The sequence below is a fragment of the Genypterus blacodes genome, unplaced genomic scaffold, assembly GCF_046128005.1.
Source record: "Genypterus blacodes isolate CSIRO-AG114 ecotype Tasmania unplaced genomic scaffold, CSIRO-AGI_Gbla_v1 ptg000067l_1, whole genome shotgun sequence".
Classification (NCBI taxonomy): Eukaryota; Metazoa; Chordata; class Actinopteri; order Ophidiiformes; family Ophidiidae; genus Genypterus; species Genypterus blacodes.
The window spans coordinates 4,320,700-4,340,886 of NW_027466879.1; the positions used below are offsets into that span (position 1 = coordinate 4,320,700).

At 44.6% G+C, this 20,187-nt stretch overlaps 2 protein-coding genes across 2 annotated transcripts; one reads left to right on the plus strand and one right to left on the minus strand.

Moving 5' to 3' along the window:
• Window positions 1-1,889: 1,889 nt before the first annotated feature.
• On the minus strand, window positions 1,890-9,876 carry cul4a (cullin 4A). The gene is made up of 20 exons (XM_076155364.1): window positions 9,208-9,876; window positions 8,485-8,600; window positions 8,272-8,376; window positions 7,659-7,727; window positions 7,474-7,547; window positions 7,214-7,376; window positions 7,036-7,125; window positions 6,692-6,774; window positions 6,517-6,584; window positions 5,736-5,854; window positions 5,440-5,632; window positions 5,169-5,273; window positions 4,928-5,038; window positions 4,466-4,551; window positions 4,263-4,370; window positions 4,046-4,159; window positions 3,845-3,950; window positions 3,578-3,750; window positions 3,296-3,448; window positions 1,890-3,170 (listed from the first exon to the last, which is right to left on the minus strand). The coding sequence occupies exons 1-20, from the start codon at window positions 9,347-9,349 to the stop codon at window positions 3,075-3,077; spliced, it is 2,274 nt and encodes a 757-aa protein (XP_076011479.1). The 5' UTR covers window positions 9,350-9,876; the 3' UTR covers window positions 1,890-3,074.
• A 145-nt stretch (window positions 9,877-10,021) lies between these two features.
• On the plus strand, window positions 10,022-19,479 carry tgfbrap1 (transforming growth factor, beta receptor associated protein 1). The gene is made up of 13 exons (XM_076155363.1): window positions 10,022-10,470; window positions 11,429-12,144; window positions 12,753-12,947; window positions 13,113-13,267; window positions 13,443-13,525; window positions 13,774-13,954; window positions 14,072-14,232; window positions 14,869-14,926; window positions 15,025-15,168; window positions 15,280-15,426; window positions 15,510-15,669; window positions 15,899-16,365; window positions 16,505-19,479. Exons 2-13 carry the CDS (start codon window positions 11,448-11,450, stop codon window positions 16,691-16,693), a joined length of 2,637 nt encoding a protein of 878 aa, XP_076011478.1. The 5' UTR covers window positions 10,022-10,470; window positions 11,429-11,447; the 3' UTR covers window positions 16,694-19,479.
• The last annotated feature ends 708 nt before the right edge of the window (window positions 19,480-20,187 follow it).

Sequence of the window (20,187 nt, forward strand, 5' to 3'; positions counted from 1 at the left end):
CTGCTTTCTGTGGACGGAGCTCTATTCAAAGCACACTCACACACACACACACACACACACACACACACACACAGAATCTCCATCAAACAGCCACTGTCCTCTGGTAAACAGCACCACTCTCAGATGTCAGAGTAATAAATGACTTACAATTAGTTCATAACAGAAGGCTCACAAGCGTTTTCATGCTACAGACTCACTTTTGATTCATAGATCTCATGTGATCAGGTTGATTCAGTGGTCATGAGTGATTTGGTTCAGATTTACTGCACATAGATACCAGCCCAATACCACCTACATGGCCAAACAGCAGCTTGTTATCTATCTTCTATTTTGGGGGAACCTGTGACTTACATGTACATATCTGTATCCTCAATCACATGAAATCAACAGATAAGGGCTTCATGAATCTATTCCAGTTGTCTGATTTACGTTTATTACCTTTGAACTCGATGACGTGCTCAAAGTTGTCACGTGTTGGGCTTATGTTTTTGTTCAGTATCAATAATGAATGTGGTGAATAGGATCTTCAGAAAGTGACATCAGGGCAGGGACACAATAGTATCACTTTATAATTTGAGTGGTTTGTTATAGAATTTGACATTTTCCTCAGTAAGTGCAGCACAGAGTGTGAACCTCCTGCCTGGTACACTTTAATAATCGGGTCATAAAGTGAAACTGTACATTCACATGCAATCCAGTGCAACAGCCCTGCAGTAAACCTTATCTTTATTACACTTAGAATGTCCAGTTACCGCTCTTAAGTTGTTGTAACACATTAGGCAACAAAAATAACCACAGCCTCACAAATGGGCACAAAGTTGCATGAACGCCTCACCGACACTGTGAACACAGGAAATAAACAGTGAGAGCGTCATGCCATGCAACACATGACCTTCACATAGAATTGATCAAATTGTTGATTGTAGCCTGTGGAACATCCTCCCACTCCTCTTCAATAGCTGTACCGAGTTGTTGGATATTGGTGGGCCGGCCCGGATCGTCCCAATCATGCTTAATGGGTGACATGTCTGATAAATATGCTGGCCATGAAAGAAGTAGGACATTGCGTTCGGCCCTGAACAGCTGCATGCCAGTTGTGTGACCTCTTGAGGCATCTATGGTATGGCCGTGAACAAGAAACTCAACGTTTTTGAGTGGCTTTTCATTGACTCCATCATATGGAAGGCCTGTGTAGTGGTCACGGCTTTAATCGGCATCTGGAAATAGCCTTGTTGGGTTTGTGTTTTTGTTCTGTGTGTATGTAACGTATGAGCTGGAGCCCTGCATATACCGGTGCCTTGCCTTGGGAAGGTACCATGTGAGACACGCTGAGGCTGGTCAGCTGATGGCTTTCATTAATTCACGAGGGCGTGCAAAACCCTCGAAGGAACGCAGGGGCTGCCTTAAAGCTGCTGTCCAAGATTTACCAGCTCCCTGCTACATTCTACTCGTACAGTTCAACTACACTTTTAACAACAGACGTGCAATTTACTTGAAACACTTCACTGAGTGTTCCTTCAGGATATGTGATTGTTCCCTTGAATGTTCCCTCATTATGTAAGACAGTAGACCATTCTGCTGCGTTCAATCTATTTGTTCTTTTAAATTGAGGCGATCACTCAACAATGAAAGTGTGTAACTCCTTTCATTTTCTCTTCCATCTTATAGTAATTTGAGCATGTTGAAGTCCTGCATGGCTCCATTTCCTTTGCGACCACAAAGCAATGGTTTGCCACTTCTGTTTCCCTCTAAAGAGCAGTCAACAGAGCAGTGATGGCCTCATGTTTGGACATTGTGCCGGCGGTGGACTTGTATGGGTCTGGGACTGTAAACCCAGAGGCCCAGATGGTTTTGATGCAGACTTGCAGATCATCAACTATGACCACCAATGAAAAGGAGAAAAACTGTTTAATTTAATACTTGGGGACAATCCACCCTCCATCATCGTTGTGTGTCTGTGACATGGAAGACAAAGACCTGTAATGGAATCAATACTGCTCCCTTCATGTACATGGTTTGGCTGAGACATCTGATCTCCGTGTGTTTTGTCCTGGAAGCCTCGCTGAGCAGCATCCGACATGATGAGGGAGGGAGGGAGGGAGCAGCCACACTAAGCTAACAACTCATGAGAAAACATAACAAAAACATAGGAATCATGAATATCAGAGGGCAGGGGGCCTTTTTTTTTTTTTGCTTGAACATGTCAAAGTGTATTCAAATCTGTAAATGAACATCAAACATTAGTCTTGAGTCTAACACGCTCAAACCAAGTTGGGGGAATTTGTTCATCAGGACTAACAGCGTCAAATGTCTGATTACTAAACATTGATTCATTAAATATCCTTTAATTCATGTTCATTTCCCCCCCTCACTCTTACATAGAATACAATCTGATCTACAAAAAGGTTCAGCACATGATACCGGACATTTGAACATTTTGGTCAAAACGTGAAACCTAGAAAGAAAGAGGCTTCTTTTTTGTCTTTCCTCACTACTCACCCTCCCTCTGACCCACTTCCTCTCTCCTTGTTTACTCTCCACTCATCCTGTGCTCTACGCTGAATCAGGCAAAAAAAACAAAAACTACCAATCTGGGGGTTACAATCAGCCGAGGCCGCGCTCGTGAGGACACTTCCTTTAAAAAAAAACAGAAAAAAAAACTCTTAAAACTCAAGATGAAACCAAACTACAGTAGAAAATATTGGATTTCAGAACAAAGAAGAAAAAAAAAAAAAAGAACACAGGAAAGTGCTAGTTGTTTTTCAGTTGAGTTTTGCATTAGCAGATTTGTAAGTCACATCAACCAATCACCAATAACGCGGTGGGGGGGGGGGGGGCCCCGGTCGTGCTCAGAGTCCCACTGAAGATGATGCGGAGTGGGACCAGTACAGCCGTGTGTCTCTCCTCTCTGGAGCTCTGTGTTATCTGGACACTGCAGGCCAGGATTCATGGTTTGCAGGGATAGATGGGTACCAGAGGAGAGACGGGTGGCTCATGGGCTGAATGCTGTTTTTCCTGGGGGCCAGCCGTATGCTTGCAATGAGGAAAGCATGGCAGTGACAGTCGCGCCCCCCTCAGGCAACATAGTGGTACTGGTTAGGAGTCTCCTTGTCACGTTCCATGTAGTCTCTGTCTATGAGCGACTCGATCCGCTTCTTCAGGTCGCCCGGCTGTGGAGAACAGAGGAGAGAGTGAGACGCTGAGGAGCTTTATGTATCCGTGCGTGTGTGGGGAGTTGAGAATGAGACGCTGAGAAGCTGCAGAAGAACGCAAAGAAAGCTTAAGACGTAGTTACCTTGACGGGGAACTTCAGCTGATTGTAGAGCTCTGACACCAGCAGGTTGTGACTGAGGGTCTTCCTCATCTTCATGATGCGCACCACAGCTGCATCGATCTGATACTGCCGGTCTTGGAAGACGCGCTCTGTAGTGCTGACCTGCTCCTCAACCTGGAGGGGGTGGATCAGCACAACAACACACATTTAGCTTTCTGTGGAGCTACAAACAGCTGAGCACATGGAGGTGAAGATGATGTGAGAGAAGAATCCAATTAAGCTCTGATTATAGATCGTTTTTACCGTTTCCTTCATTTGGATCTGGTTGATCTTGATGCGGAAGAGTTTGTGTCTAAAGTCATTGTTGAAATTGAAGCGGTCTCCGTCCTCCACGTCTTTCCCTCGAGGGTTCTTGTTGAGGACTCGTGCTTTCCCACAGGCCAGCGACTGCAGCGTGCGTTTGAGTTCCCCCTCCTCTGTGCGGGGACAAGAGGGAGACGCGATGATGTGCTGGTCTCTCAGGATAAAACAGTGTTACACATTTAATGAAGTAATCCAAACAGAAGTAACCTATGCCCGTGGCGGCGCGGATGTCCTCTACGCTGAATTCCTCTCCCTCGTTGAACATTAGCAACACCAGCGTCTGGAACAGCGAGACCTGCAGCTCCTTCTTACCCTGCAGGACAAAGTGGTCACAAGTGGTAAGTTAAGTGCAGTCCAGACGTAACTTGTGGCCGGCGTGTCTCTCCTCTCCTCTCCATGCCATCCCACCTCTTTGAACTCGGCCTTCAGCACAGCATGACCCAGTGTGGGCTGCCACTGCAGCTTCCTGCCGCTGTGCTTCCCCAGGTAGAACAGCTTGAACACCTCCTGGAGTTTCACCATCTATACAAACACAAAGTGGACATTAGTTTCAAGAGAACATAGCTACAATACTTTATAACGTAACTCTGTAGTGGAGTGAACGGACTGAACCACAGGCACTGACCTCTGGGGGCAGGTGGACTTCCATGGGTGTGTATGAAGGCCAGTAGCCCATGGTGAGGATGTTGACCGTGAGCTCTATGTTGCTGGGCTCGCTCTGGTTTTGAATGTACTGATGAGAGGAATGACAAACGCATCGAAACCACTCAGCACACCATAATCATGAGATCAGTATTGAGCCATCCTAGGCGCAGAGACTGTGTGTACCTGCTTAAACTGGATCATGATGTCTTTGGACAGTTCCATGTCCTTAAACATTCCCTCCAGCTTACTGGTGAACGCTGCTCCGCATTCTGCAGGGAAATCAACAACGTATAAGATCACAACTCAGCTGTTTGTTGGCACGCCTCCATTTATGAACCCACAGTGGTGTGTGGAGCTCAGGTTGAGTTCAGCTGAGTGTTTCATTTGCTTTACAATCTAGAGTTCAGGAACAAAGATCTTCTCTATACTCCCAATGAAAGGGGGACATCAAAAGGTGTAACCGTGACGATCTTAGCTTCTCTATGGATATTGTTCACACATATCTGAAAGGTTGTCAGAGGATAAACATTATTATATTTCACAAACTCTGCTGGATCATAAAGACCACAGCAGATTGTCCTCACAAAAAGCTTTCAACTCGCTGGTGAGACGTTTTAATGAGAACTCGTAGGAAGAGAAGTTTACCATGTTTGAGCTTGGACAGCATAGATTTCTCTGCGTCCACAGAAGCGCTCTTGCCCACCAGCAGGCGCTTGGCCAAGTCCTTCTTATAAAAAGCCTCAAACACGTCTTTTCCTAGGTAGAGAGACAGAGATCAGAGGCTTCAGCGGGCTGTGAAGCGGTTTTGTAACACAGATTTAAAAAGACAGCCAACATGCTCAGATACATATTTAAAACTTGAAGCAAAGAGGAAAGAGTAGCTGACCGTGTATGAAACGGAAGATAATCATGATCTTGTCGAGGATTCTCTCCAGCTCCTCCTCTGTGGCCTCTTTGTTCCCTGCTCTTAACTTAGAGTCCACATATTTTGCTGTATAGGAAGCAATAATCAACACATTTGTTATGAACTAATAGAGAGCATGATGATGTAAGCAGTGTTTACCTATTTGAGGTATGTTTGTACATTCTATAGTGATTGATGGTGGACATGGTTGAGTCTAAACGACCACGGTGTGACGTTGTTCCGCATGACCTACCGATGAGTTCAGCGGGTTTGTTGGGCCTCTTGTTGATGAAGGACTCAAAGGCCTCCTTCATGGCGTTGATGAAGCTCTCGTTCCGTGCGAAGCAGCTCTGTGCCACGTTGTCCATCTTGTCCTTGAAGTCCAGCAGGTCTTGCACCATGTCCTTGTCCTTCTCTGGTGTGCACACTATTTCTCCCCCGAAAGCCTGAAAAACAGAGAGGGAGTGCTCGTTTCTCAGACAAAACCAGGACACGGAGAAGAAGCGTGCATCTGTAAGACGTCTGTCGTGTGTGTTTCCGGACGATCACCTTGATGTAGTCCCTCCAGAACTGCAGCAGTGTGGGCAGGCCTCCCTTCACCTTACTGAAGAGCTGGTGCAGGAGGGCGAGCTCGGTCACACGGTTCCCATCCAGCAGGGTGCTCAGGCCTGACAGAGATCACAACACGTTACTGCATTTAGATGCATTTATAGAGAGACACACACACACACACACACACACACACACACACACACACACACACACACACACACACACACACACACACACACACACACACACACACACACACACACACACACACACACACACACACACACACACACACACACACACACACACACACACACACACACACACACACACACACACACACACACACACACACACACACACACACACGACAGGGAGGCCTTTACTGCTTTAGCTATGGACTCTGCTCCAGTAGGCTCCATCACAGCTGGTCTCCATGTGAATGTGCTTGACAACAACATAAACTATAGCAGCAGAAAACCAACACCTCTCTGTCACTCAACAAGTACTGAAGACTGTAATCTAATACACACACACACACAGAACAGGTTTTGATTAGATTGTCACACACACACACACACACACACACACACACACACACACACACACACACACACACACACACACACACACACACACACACACACACACACACACACACACACACACACACACACACACACACACACACACACACACACACACACACACACACACACACAGAGAGAGAGAGAGAGAGAGAGAGAGAGAGTTTTGGATGCATGAATGTCAACCGTACCCTTTTGTAGCATGGCTGTCATGTGTTCTCCTAAAAGTTGTTTCTCCACACTGGCAATAAGAGGTTTCCTGTGAAATCAGTCCGTAATCATAATCAGACGGTAATAAGGGAATGTGAGCCATAAAAAGTTTAAAAACACTTAAGAGTTAAAGTTAAAGGGGGAAAGTGTTTTTACTGAGTGCTCTGGTCGAGGTAGCTCATGATGCGATCGTTCTCCTCCTCCAGCCGCCGAGCCACGTGATGCAGGTACTCGGGCACCTGGACACACAAAAAAACACACACACACACACACACACACACACACACACACACACACACACACACACACACACACACACACACACACACACACACACACACACACACACACACACACACACACACACACACACACACACACACACACACACACACACACACACACACACACACACACACCTTTTGCTTAGCATCACGTGTATGATTGAAGTTTCTGGTGAGTAAGGAGTTGACAGTGAGATCACAGGAGGTCTGACTCACATCCCTCTCCTGCATCAGCCTCTGTCCCTCTGCCGCATACAGGCGATTGGTTTCCGTCAAAAATCTCTCCTCAAAGCAATCTTTATAAACCTTCAAAGACACACACGCAACAAGTCAAAACAATAATACACCTCTAGCCCCGTCTGCTGAGGTTGGGGTAAACAGCTGATGTGTGTACCTGCAGGTCTGACAGCATGCCCAGGAGACTCCTGAGCAGACTGCGGTCCACCGTCTCTCCGTTCCGCTCCAGTTCGATCTGCTCCAAAATACCGTCGACGGTGCGCTTCTGAACTGCACCGTCACTCACAATGTGCGTACGAAACAGTTCCAGCCCCGTGTCCCTGCAATGTGCAAATAACTTCAGCCCCTTCTGAACGAGCAAACTGGACAAGAAATGCACCAAAGCAAACAGAAGGTGGAAGTAACTCCTTAGCTTACCAGATGGAGGGAAGCAGGGAGTTCTGAAGGACGTATGTGCGATCCAGGAAGAGGAAGATACTCCGGATCATGATCTATACAACGGGACGACAAAGAGAGACTCAACCTGAGACGTGCACTCTTAAATAGATGAAAACAGAAGGTGAATAACGTATTGAAGGTGCTTATCTTCATGAAAGCCTTACCGTTTGCCTGCAGTGGTCCTGCCAGCAGCGATTCATCCTCTTCAGGAAGGAAAGGCTGTCCAAGGACTCTGTGGGCTCCATGTTGAGGAAAACCATGGCTCCACATCACGTATGAACACTTCAGTCTCACTTTAAGCGTATTCACTAACGAGCACGTGTGTAACATGCGTGTGCCACATTTCTAACCTTGTAGAGGGCTAAGTAGGTGATTTATAACAAGACTAATAAACGTCTAAAGAGTGAAGAAGTGAACTTCATGTTGGGACACTACAGCTCAATATTTCCTTCTGCTACATCTATTCCCAACAATAAAACTGCTAGAGATGATATCAACTGAATTAAATCTAGTTGTAATAGGACGCACAGTGCTATAGTTCTGATAATTAGTGACTTTAGAGCCATGCTGAGCTTTTTTAAGGTCATTTCTTATCCAATTACACATTGCCCCCTTGTGAGGAAACGCTGCAACACCACCTGATCTGTGCCAGGACAGCAGGGAGTGAAGTGTAAAGCCAGCAGCGTTACGACCACGCCAACTGTTCTCTCCCTTAAGTCCCACATTCACTTCATGTTTCTACACATTCTACACACCTGTCTGAGCCAAAAAAGGATATTCTCTGAACTGTTGTATTTGGCCCTGTACGTGATCTTCACACACTTGTCTCAGCTGCTTGTAAAGTGTAGGTGAGACTTTATAGGAACACAGGTTCTCCACAGCCTGCCGTGTTTCCACAAAAGACACACAAGAGATAAACATCGAGACAGGAAACTGCTGAGAGGATTTTTAGGATTTGAGATGCGTGGCGTTTAAGCAAAGATGGCCCACCTGATAGAGCTCCTCCAGGTTGTACTTGATGGAAGTGCTGTTCTGGATAGCGCCCACTGCATCTCGTAGCTTCAGCCACGTGTCTTCAGTGTAGTTCTCAGCTAGTTTGGGCCGGTCTGGAAGAAACACAGACATCAGTGTCAATACATACAGCAACTTCAGCTCAGAGCAGAACTACAATAGAACAACAACATCATCATGATCGTCACGAGAGAGAGAGACAGAGAGAGAGAGAACTGAAACTACAGGGTGACAGACAGGGCAACAGCAGCAGTATGGTTCCTAACTTTCTAATGTAATTAGATGCTTGACGTCATGATCAAGTGTAAATTAAACCACTTTGGGGGGTTTTATTAAAATCCAGTTGTTGAGAAAAGATGCGATTATAAACCGACAACAAATGGAACTTCTGCATAACAACATTTTGTCCCATTGCAGCTCTAATGCTTCAGTAGTAAAACCATCCACTGCCTGCGGTCCATCAAGTCATTAATACACTCAAGACAAATCAATTATTATGGGCTGTATTACAGAAACAAGCTCTGCTAAAAAAGCGCCGTTATGTCGCGGTATGGTGCGTTTGCTGTCACGCTGTGGCTGTAAACCCCAGTTACGCATCGTAATGTCTCTAAACGATGCGGGCAGCTGCACTTCCATCCCTCTGCTGACCTAATATAACTGTTTAAACGCTGAGAATGTTGTTGTTAAACTCGGCGGTTGTACCTTTGAAGTTCTTGATCACTAGTTTCTTGGAGGCTCCGGTTTTGCCTGCGGCCAACGCGGAGCTCCTGGCCATCCCGTTGGTGTTGTGCTCCGTCAGAGCAGAGAAGCTGGCTCTCTTGTCCTGTCGTGTGTCTTCTGCCATTAGGAGATGATCTGGTAGAGGGTGGGGGGAGTCTGGGCTTCGGTGATGTTAGCGCAGAAGCTGCAAACACCGCCGCTACTTTGGTGTTTCAACTTCTGTGCTAAGTTAAGATTGTTAGCTCCGCTGCTCAGCAAAGGAACGTCGTGTTTTTTTGTCGAACCTCCTGTCTTTGGTTGAATGTACAAACGTCGGGCTGCTTATATAAAACACTTGTATACACTAACGCTGATTAGATAGTGTAGCTGAATAATGTAGCAACAATTAAGATAGCTGAGTAAACAGTTAGCTTACAGACCTGCATACTTTAGCTACCACTTTCCTCTATAACACTTAAAGTAAACGCTACATCTGCTATTCCATGCCACTCTATTGTACTTACACCTCTGATCAAGTTTAATTATTGAATTCTGTGACGGTAAACCACAACATGCCGGCAACATTGCTAGCGTAGACATAGATCCATATTAATGTGTCTTCTTTAAGCACATAGCTAGCTAGCACAACAAAATGGCTTTTCCGAGCCAGTTCAGTTGGACAGGTGCATCTTGGGTGAAAAGCTGTGGAGGTGTGTTCACAGACAGACAGATTTTTGCCCTCCTGAAAGCAGGCTCGCGTCTACACTGAAAGCACGCTATTATAATGATAATTATGATACTGTACATCTTATGACTGTGCGGTTGCGTAACTAAAAATCACAAAGAAGTCGACGGAGGATATTTTAACACGTCATTTAAATGTGGGATCATCGGCGCCGGACGGTCTTGAACGCACCCCTGTATCACCTGCAGCCAGCAGGAGTTGAGTGTTATGGGAGGGCGGCTGGCTCGGCTGACGAGCAGCAGCACCCAACATTAGCTTGTTTCACGCCATAACTTCTACCTGACACAAGCAGCATGACTTCCCACACGCTGCTCCACGCGTGTTCGTTGTACTCTCCGGTTCTGGAACACTAAGAGCCCCCTGGTTACTGTGGTCCGGCCTGCTGTCTCGGGAATGCCTGCTAACGCCAGCGGCTCCAGGAAGAGCTAAGCTGGCGGGGAGAGAGCATCATCTCCGGGGAGCGAGGCCACCTGCAAACCCGCTGTTTTTTATTTACACTCTCCTCCCGTGACTGTGGGAACGTAAGAGCATCACTTCCTTGCTTAAATTAAGAATTACTCAACAATTACCCTTATAGTTAAGTTGTAGCTACCCTGCTAACTCTAGTATCACTATGGCTAGATAAGTGTGTTTGCGCTAATGCTAACATAGCTAAACATCGTTTGCTGGCCTGTTAATAATTTCAGAACATCTCAACATAAAGTGATTATATCTGCAAGTGTGTACAATATTAGAGATGTAGTTATTCAGTGTTTGTCTACAGTGATCTAGCCGTTGAAGACGGTGACAGCTCAACGTTTTCACCACTGCAACTAACGATAACACGGGATAATGTGTGTGTGAACTCAAAATGTAGTTATAATGGAGTAACCTGGGCCGATTTTCACGCGTTACACATGAGGTAATAATGCTGGACACTGGACACAATGGAGGTGCTAGCTGACAATCTAAGTAATCAGAAGCCGCGGAGCCTCAAGTTCAAACATGACTGAAAACCAAGGCACGCCCATGCTTCAGTGGCAGAATAGCACTACTAAGACAATAATAACTCATAACTTACAATCATATTAGCACCTTTTTGTATTGTGAAGTGTTGATACTATAGTCTTTGATACTTTGTACAATGAGATATTATTAGATTAGATAAGGTGTATGTAGCATGGAGAGGTGATGATTGTCTTTGCTGTGCCTTTTAATCTCTGTGGTTGTGTTGAGCCATTGTGTTCGGATCAATCGGCTGGGTTTACATCATCAGTTACATTTTGTGAATAACTTGATTTGTCATTTAATTCACAGTTGACTATAACTATAACTAACCATAACTGCAATCCCCAACTTGTTATGATAAGTGTCTCGCAATGGATACACAAAGTTTGCAATGTCGTGCAGGATGACGATATGGTTGTATTGCATTACCTAGGCAACAATACCTTCACCCATTCACCTGACCTCCATTCTGTTTCCTTTCCTCCTCTCCAGTGTCCATGCCGTGGCAGAGATGAGTGTAAAGGCTTTCGAGCTCGTCCCCACCGTGGAGCGAGAGCTCCTGATGGGTGACAAGGCTCGCATCAACATCGAGTGCATCGAATGCTGTGGGAAGCACTTATACGTGGGCACCAATGACTGCTTCATCCACCACTTCCTGCTCGACGAGGTCTCTTCCTCCAAAGGGAAACTGAGTTATTCGGCACAGAAGCTGCTGCACAAATACCTGGGCCTCAAAAAAGCCGTGGCAGAGCTGCGGGCTGCGTCCGCTTTGGAACGTCTCATTGTTCTTTGCGATGGAATCATTTTCCTTGTTGACATGGTGACGCTGGAGACTGTGCCCTCCGCTGCAGGGGGCGGGGCCAAGATCAGGGGCGTGACGGCGTTCTGTGTGAACGAGAACCCGGTCAACGGGGATCCGTTCTGTGTGGAAATGGGCGTACTGTCGCTAAAGAGGCGGACGGTGCAGATCTTCATGGTTTATGAGGACAGAGTGCAGCTGGTCAAAGAGGTCAACACGCCGGAGCAACCCTGTGCCGTCAGTCTGGATGGTTACTTCCTGTGCCTGGCCCTCACCACCCAGTACATGATCCTGAACTACAACACGGGTGCCTCACAAGATCTGTTCCCTTACAACAGTGAGGAGAGGAGACCCATCGTCAAGAGGATTGGCAGGGAGGAGTTCCTCTTGGCAGCACCCGGGGGTCTCGGTAAGTTGGTGCTATAATTAAAGTATCGGGAGATCAAGGCTCACATTTCAATAATATTAGATAATTACTTTTTATACGATAAAGTACTAGTCTTGTGTATAAATTGACAATTATCATGAAAGTTCCCCTTTTAAGCCGCCACAGCCAACAACAGTTTTGTTTAAACAGTGTTGTTTAGTCATCACTTACTAACTTCATACTCTTTGGATCGGAGAAGTATTTGCTATTTTGACATAATTATCTTTAAGCATTTAAGTGATTCAATTAATTTATCAATTAATTGACAATTAATCCACAATCGATTCCCTTCTCTGCTACTCCTCTCCAGACAGGAAGTTGCCTAAATTGATAACATGAGGGTGTAAGGGAAAGTGGAGGTCATGTAGGGCTGCTTGTATGCCACACACACACACACACACATCATTAAAAGTGTTGCTAAATGTTCCAAATTAAGATGAAATGGTACGACCCGTAACATCAGCTGTTGCTGATAGTTTTAAGCTTCCTCTCGCCTGCAGGGACTCGTATAGTGACTTTATTTTCCTCTGCGTTGCCCAGCATAACTTCCTCTCCATACTACACGCTGACCCTTCCCCGTCTCTTCTCAGGGATGTTTGCCAATGCAGAAGGTGCGTCCCATCGAGCCCCTGTGAACTGGTCAGAGAGTGTGATCGGAGCGGCCGTGTGCTTCCCCTACGTGGTGGCACTGGATGAGAGCTTCATCACCATCCACAGCATGCTGGACCAGCAGCTGAAGCAGACCCTTTCATTCAGGGACGGACACATTCTGCAAGACTTTGAAGGTGGCGTCTCAGTCATCCATGTTCCGCTCTCCCTCTGTCCTTTAACCAATGCATTATCCCAATACTGGTATCATTATGTATATTATTGGCTATTAGAGAGTTGTAGTGTAATGATTTGTGAGTGTAATGTGATGTTTTTTTGTTTTTGTTATTGTTATTTTTCAGGGAAGGTCATTTTGGCTTCCACTAAAGCCGTCTACATCCTGGTGCCTCTGCCTCTGGAGAGACAAATCCAGGATTTACTGGCGAGTCACAGAGTGGAGGAGGCGCTCATCCTCACAGAGGGAGCGCAGAGAAATATTCCCAAAGACAAGTTCCAGGTGTTTTAACTAACTGACTTCCTTCCTCACTTAGTCCTGTTTAATAGTCAGTGATTATCTGATAACCTTCTATCATGTCTTAGCGTATGTAACAGCATAATTAACATTATTGGCATTCATTTTTTAAACTGTTAAACATTGTTATGACATAGTTCTCCTTTTTCTGCATGCACAGATTTTGCACAAAAGAATCCTGCAGCAGGCCGGTTTCATACAGTTTGGCCAACTTCAGTTTCTGGAAGCAAAAGAACACTTCAGGTAAGCCTGTCCCTTAGTTTATGTAGATTTGTCATCGAGGCCCCTTTCCGTACCTTTTCCCAGCACCATCTACAGCCACTGAAGCCTTTGTGAAATTGTTTTCGTCCTTTCTATTTTTCAGTATTCCCATTGGCAAAGTAAACATAATGAAACTGTCTGTGCTCCTGTAGTTTCGAAGCTGTATCTTTTGTCTACATTCTAGATGTTTTCAGTGTAAAATGTCTCTTACCCATCTGTTAATATCGCAGGAAGGGTCAGCTGGACGTGAGAGAGCTCATATCTCTCTATCCGTTGCTCCTGCCAGCTTCCTCCTCATTCACACGCTGCCACCCTCCTCTCCATGAGTTTGCAGATCTGAACCACCTGGCACAAGGTGACCAGGAAAAAGTTCTTCGATGCAAGAGGTTCCTTATCACGTATTTGGGAGAGGTAAACAGAAAAGAAACTTGATTTGTCTAGAGGCATTTTTGCTTAATCACCTTGGAGCAGAAATCCAAACTGTTCTCCACACACTACGTAAACATTTGCCTTCATTTCCTATTGCAGGTTCGGAGCACAGAGGTGGCCAATGGCTGCAGAGAGGATGTGGACACGGCACTGTTAAAGCTGTATGCTGAACAGAACCACGACAGCCTTTTAGACCTGCTGGCTTCAGACAACGCCTGCCTGTTGGCAGACAGCGCCCCGTGGCTGGAGAAATATCACAAGTGTGTAATGCAGCTCAGTGCTCAGGGTGTTAAAGCCTAATTGTGCTTCTCCATCAAGGTGTTTGGTTCCCTCTGACTCTTAAACAGACTCTACAAGTCTGCATGGATTGCAGATGTTGTATGCATTGTGTGGTTACCTCATTTTCTTTAGGTGCATCCATGCATTTACATCCTCATTCAGATAGTGATTAATGATGAGGAGGTTAATAGTGGGAATAGCCTTTTCTAGATTCCCCCATATTGACAAACGCCACCACTGCTGACAGCATGTAGAGGCAAAGACAAAGCTGCGGCCCATTTACAGCTCTAGGGCCTGTATAGTAAAAAGAGCTTCATGCTAAAACTGCAATAATGAAGTAATTGCTGCTATTTGTTGTTTGCATATAAACCTTTTTAATCTGAGATTGTTCATTTAAGATTAAAAATGAAAAGTAATTTAGTAGTCTCTAGATCTTTCACATCTGTATGGGATCCATTAGATGGAGTCGGTGCACCAGTTTTCTATCTGCAGGACTAAAACTAATATACAAAACTACACGCACACACGTGGAGGTTGGCTCAGCTGTTCTTTCAGACACAGGCAGTAAGTAAAGTTCCATAAACATTTGTCATATTTTCTAATTTCCCCTCTCCCAGATACTTTGCACTCGGGCTTCTCTACCACTACAATGGTCAGGATTCTGCGGCACTTCAGGTAAGTAGACATAATATCTGTCATTCATGGTTCTCATAGAACCTTGAGCACTAGAGCGATGTTTGGAATGGCCTCTGTTCCTTTCTATCCTTTGACAGTTATGGATCCGTGTGGCAGATGGAGAGCTTAAAGACTCGACAAGATCTGACCTTTATGACTACATTGTGGACTTTCTTTGCACCTGCTCCAGTCCCGACCTTGTGTGGAAATATGCAGACTGGGCCTTGAGCAAAGATCCTGTTGTAAGTTCCCGCCGTCTCTTTGCTCCTTAGATTCATAAGTCATGACCTACGACATCGCATGAGTCGGTAGAGTTGTGACCTTACTCTTCCTTATCTTGATTTTATTCTCAGATAGGTGTCCACATCTTCACCAAGAGGCCTGTCCGTAAAGATCTGTCTGACGAATTGAACCCTGATGATGTTACTACTTACCTGAGGAAACACAGCCAGGCCCTGCTTCTCTACATGGAGCATGTTGTGCTGGAGAGACGGATACAGGTAACCAACACCTCAAATCTTCTGACGCTCCTCACAAAGGTTTGCTTTCTTCTAATAGTTTTATTCCGTGTTCGTGGATACAGAAGGAGAAGTTCCACACGGACCTGGCGGCGTTGTACCTGGAGAAGGTTTTGTCTTTGTTGTCCGAGCCTCAAACGGATGAAGAGCAGCTGACCAAAGCTAGAGGGAAGCTCCAAGCTCTGCTCAGGGAGTCCAGCCTGTACCGTGTACAGCATCTCTTGGGTAAGAAATTTTAGTACAATCAAACATTTCCTGCAGTTTGATTCTTATCCAGACCTTTGCAAATAGATGGCGCGACCAGAAATGCAGTTTAGATGCAGTTTAACTCGGTGTTTAGATATGACTGAGATTTAAATGTGAATCATCTGAATCCTGTGATTTGTAACATGATTTAGTTGCGGCATTGTTGGAGAAATCCAGATTTTGATCCCCACATCCTTCTGCTGTTTAGGTAAGATGGAGAACTCTGAACAGCTGCTGCTAGAACGTGCAACACTACATGGGAAACTGGAGGAGCATGATAAAGCGCTGCATATTTTAGTGCACGAGCTGAAAGACTTCCCTTCTGCTGAGGCATACTGTATATGGGCCTCTTCTTATCGGGACTCTGCCTACCAGCAACAGCTATTTCATCTTCTCTTGGGAGTGTATCTGGGGCGGAACCTCCAGGGAAAATCCCTCGCGGCAACGGGCGGCGGCGCTGGAGATCTGGAGATGGCGGCGGTGGACCTGCTGAATCGGCACGGCGAGGTGTTTGATGCGGTCCGTGTGCTGAACATGCTGCCCGAGGGCTGGTCACTGCAGCTGGTGCGGCCCTTTCTGGGGCGCTCTGTCCGCGCCAGTATGCACGCCTGTCGCACCTCGCAGCTCGCCGTGGGGCTGGCACGTTCTGAAAACCTTCAACTGCTGCATGACAGGGTGAGCGATAACTTTATTTAGTTTATATTCCTTGGATAATTCCCTTTACTCGCCTTTGTCTTGTGCTTTTGTAGCCACTGCTGCTTTGCCCTGATCCCCCTGGTGTAAATTCCCTTTCTCCTTATGTCTTCTCCACCAGTTGAAAGAGAGGAAGAAACCCATATTTGTGTCTGAGAAGAAAGGATGCCACCTGTGCCACAACACCTTCAGCAACCCTGAAGTGGTGTGTCTGCCAGGTGGAGTGCCTGTCCATACTCACTGTGTTGCCCAGAGAGTAAGAGACTCTCCCACCAAGAGACAGTTAACTAACAGCAGCAACCATACGTGAGACTAATGTACAAGCTGCAGAGATGACCCATGTGACCAGAAGCACCAAAACAAAAGCAGGACATGCTGAGTGTTTGGCTACCTGAGGACTGCTGGGGGTTTTAAAAAAAAGAAGAAGAAGCACAGAACACCTATTGCTGTAGTAGAATCTGCCATGGAGGTTCATGAAAAACAAAAGGTGGCTGTGTGTGTGTGTGTGTGTGTGTGTGTGGGAGTGGGAGTGTGATGGTTTCAGCTGTTTATTCCAGTGCTGCAACGATGCCTCACTTTCAGACTGTGGACTTTGACAGCGGTAACAACACAGGCAAGTTACTGTTCCCTTTATTCCACCTGAACAGAAACGTTATTCAAGAGGGGCTTCACTCTGTGTGTGTGTGTGTGTGTGTGTGTGTGTGTGTGTGTGTGTGTGTGTGTGTGTGTGTGTGTGTGTGTGTGTGTGTGTGTGTGTGTGTGTGTGTGTGTGTGTGTGTGTGTGTGTGTGTGTGTGTGTGTGTGTGTGTGTGTGTGTGTGTGTGTGTGTGTGTGTGTGTCTTTTTGCTCGTTCAGTTTGAAACCTCTTTGGATTGCAGGACACACAGAAGTACACGACTCATGTGGTAAATATGATTCTGCAGCATGATTATTACCACTGATATAGTACAGATCTGTTATCTACTCGTCGGTATTGTATTAATGTTGCCCAGGCGCCCGTTAGGTTTTAATGTGAAATACTGGAAAGATGAATCAGGTTTGATGGAAATGGAGTCTTGTCTGTCTTTTACTTTCTGAGGTCTAGTTTCTCTTTTTTCACCCAACCATAGGAACAATGGGTAAATATTTTATTGGGAGACTTGGTGGCAGGAAACTAAACCGATCCCATTAGGCTTGCTACAAATGGAAGAAACCGTCTGTGCGAACTGGAGCAACAATGCCGTAAAAAATCTATATTTAACCCCTAATGGCTCCTGTAATGATCATAAAGTGTAACTGCTAATTCAGACAAATGCTCACCCTGCAACATGGACGAATCAAATTCCTCCTCTGTGTGCAGAGGATTTAATCTTTTTAGGGGTTATATTTCAAAAGACAGCCGATGTCACCGCACACTTTGATGTGGCGGATGGAGACGGTATCAAATGATGTGCGATCATGCATACTATTTTGAAATAAATCAAGAGGAATCTTCACTGTCCGCTGTCAAAGGTCCACTTTGTCTGGTTTGAGAAACAGTTCGACAAAAAACATTTTGAATTCTGCTTATGTCAAAATATAATCCAGGGTAAACATCTTACTTACTTACACTTACAATAATACTGCACAATGATTTTTCTAGTCCATTTTAAAGGCATACAATGGAACTATTATGATGATTAAATCAGTAATTAATTTCACTCACCAACACAGGTGTTTGGTTCTTACACATTCTACATATCTGTGCTGTCTTGTGATTAATTTCAGTTTATCAGAGAGCAATGAAATGTTGATTTTTGGTTGCAGTCATGACGAAACTGATACAACCACAAGATGGCAGTAATGTGTAAAATATGTCAAAAGTAATGGTGGTACATAAGATTACACGTTTGCAATTATTCCACTGGATTCCTTGAATAAATGTACTTGATCAAATTGATTAAATTGAAAGTATATGCTTCTTACACACACTGTGGAGGGTCGCCTGTTTTAAAGATGGAGCTTAAAGGGCGTCCGTGTTCTAAGACCTGCCATGATACTTTGCATAACTTACAAATTTTATATGGTACAAATATATCAAATGATGCATTCAAACGTTTGAAAACCAAACCATAATTCATAAAAGATATTTCAAATATTGAAGGATGAGTAACTACAGCTTTGATGGGTATTGAATAAGAGTGCCAGAATGATGCCTTTGATCCTTTTGCTCTTTTTTGAAAATCCGACTAAAGCCAAATGTAGTTATGTAATCTACACAGTACATACTCTCTAATGTTTACCGGGTGTGAGCTGCATCCTTTTTCACATTCACCACCCATCTCTTTCAGTCTCTGACCATAGAATTGTGCTGCAGGCTGTTTACAATTATATATGCCCATCCAGACTTAGAGTTCTGAGAATCAAACATGGAGAGATCTCTTGATCTCGATCTTGAGCCTTCAACTAACCTCTCTGAGATCAGAGACAAAATACAAACTTTATAGACTTCACACATTACAAACTCTACCAAACATTTATTCCAACTATCATAATCCAATATGAGAGAAGATGTGAGGATTCCTGAGTCAGACTTTCATCTAGTTGGAAAGGTTTAGATTTTGACTTGATACAATGAAGATGAATAAACAAAACAACAAAGAAATGTCTCTGTCAAGGTGATTGATTTGAACAAATTTACATTTTTCTAAGCTTATTTAACGTCTCTTGTGGGATTTGCTTGTTTCTCTGGTGCCTGTGCTGTTTTATGAGTTGCATCTCATTTCTACAGGCATTTTTGTGCAAATTTGGGATTATTTTTCTAAAATGGAGTTCATAATCTTGTCAGGTCTAACAATTTCCTCCATTCTACATGACAGAAAGTCATAGCTTATGCAAAGTAACTTCTGTCTGTACCTGTAGCTTGCTTAAGAGGCATCCTAAGAGTTCCAACCATGACATATAATTTAAAAAAGGGCAGTTGTGTGAACTATAAAGTATTGTATTATATGAATCCATACTGTATGTACATACTGCATTTGTACATGTTTGATGCCTTCTAAGTGAATGCAAATGTAGATGGAGTGTACAAACTTTAAAGCCGTCCCATTGTAATAAACATAAAGTGAATGATATTAAGTCACCGTGTCACCATTTCACATTTGGCTGAAAACATGTTGAAAAGACTGAATGTTAGCTTGCTGCATGTAACAACAAACAAGCAAGGAGGCTTAATTCAGGGTGAAGACATGAAGGTAAAGAGGTTATATATTTGACCTTAATTTCTTTGCTTATGGCTGTCAGTTCTCTAGAAAAGTCCGGAATCTACTTTTACATCCATCACTGAAACCAGTCACAATATCTGCTTAACCTGCACAGGGTCATGGAGCGCTGCAGTCCCCATCCCCGTATGTGTGGTCATCAGAGTTGTAACATTACCAGGTAATATATTGTGTATATAGTGTATGTAATTTTGTGTGTCATTCTATCAGAATAAAACCAAAGATGTTCTCAACCCAATCCTTTAAAATCGCTGTTATATAAATACATTTAGGACCAGTGAGTCACTTAGCTCTCTCAACTACCAACATCAAAATGAGGGATTAGATTTGAGAAGAATGGTGTGCCGGGTGCCTTTAAGATGCTCTGGCAGCTCACTAAGACACTTTATATTGTTTTTTCTGTTAATTTATGTAAATTTCAGTCTTCCTTTGAGGCATAAATTTAAATCCCACTTCTAGAGACTATGTTTACTCAAGGCCCTTCAGTGCAAATCCAGCTTGGGGCCTCTTCTAAGTGAGTTTTGCACATTGTCTCCATGTCTGTGTGTGTTTTCTCCTTGAGTCC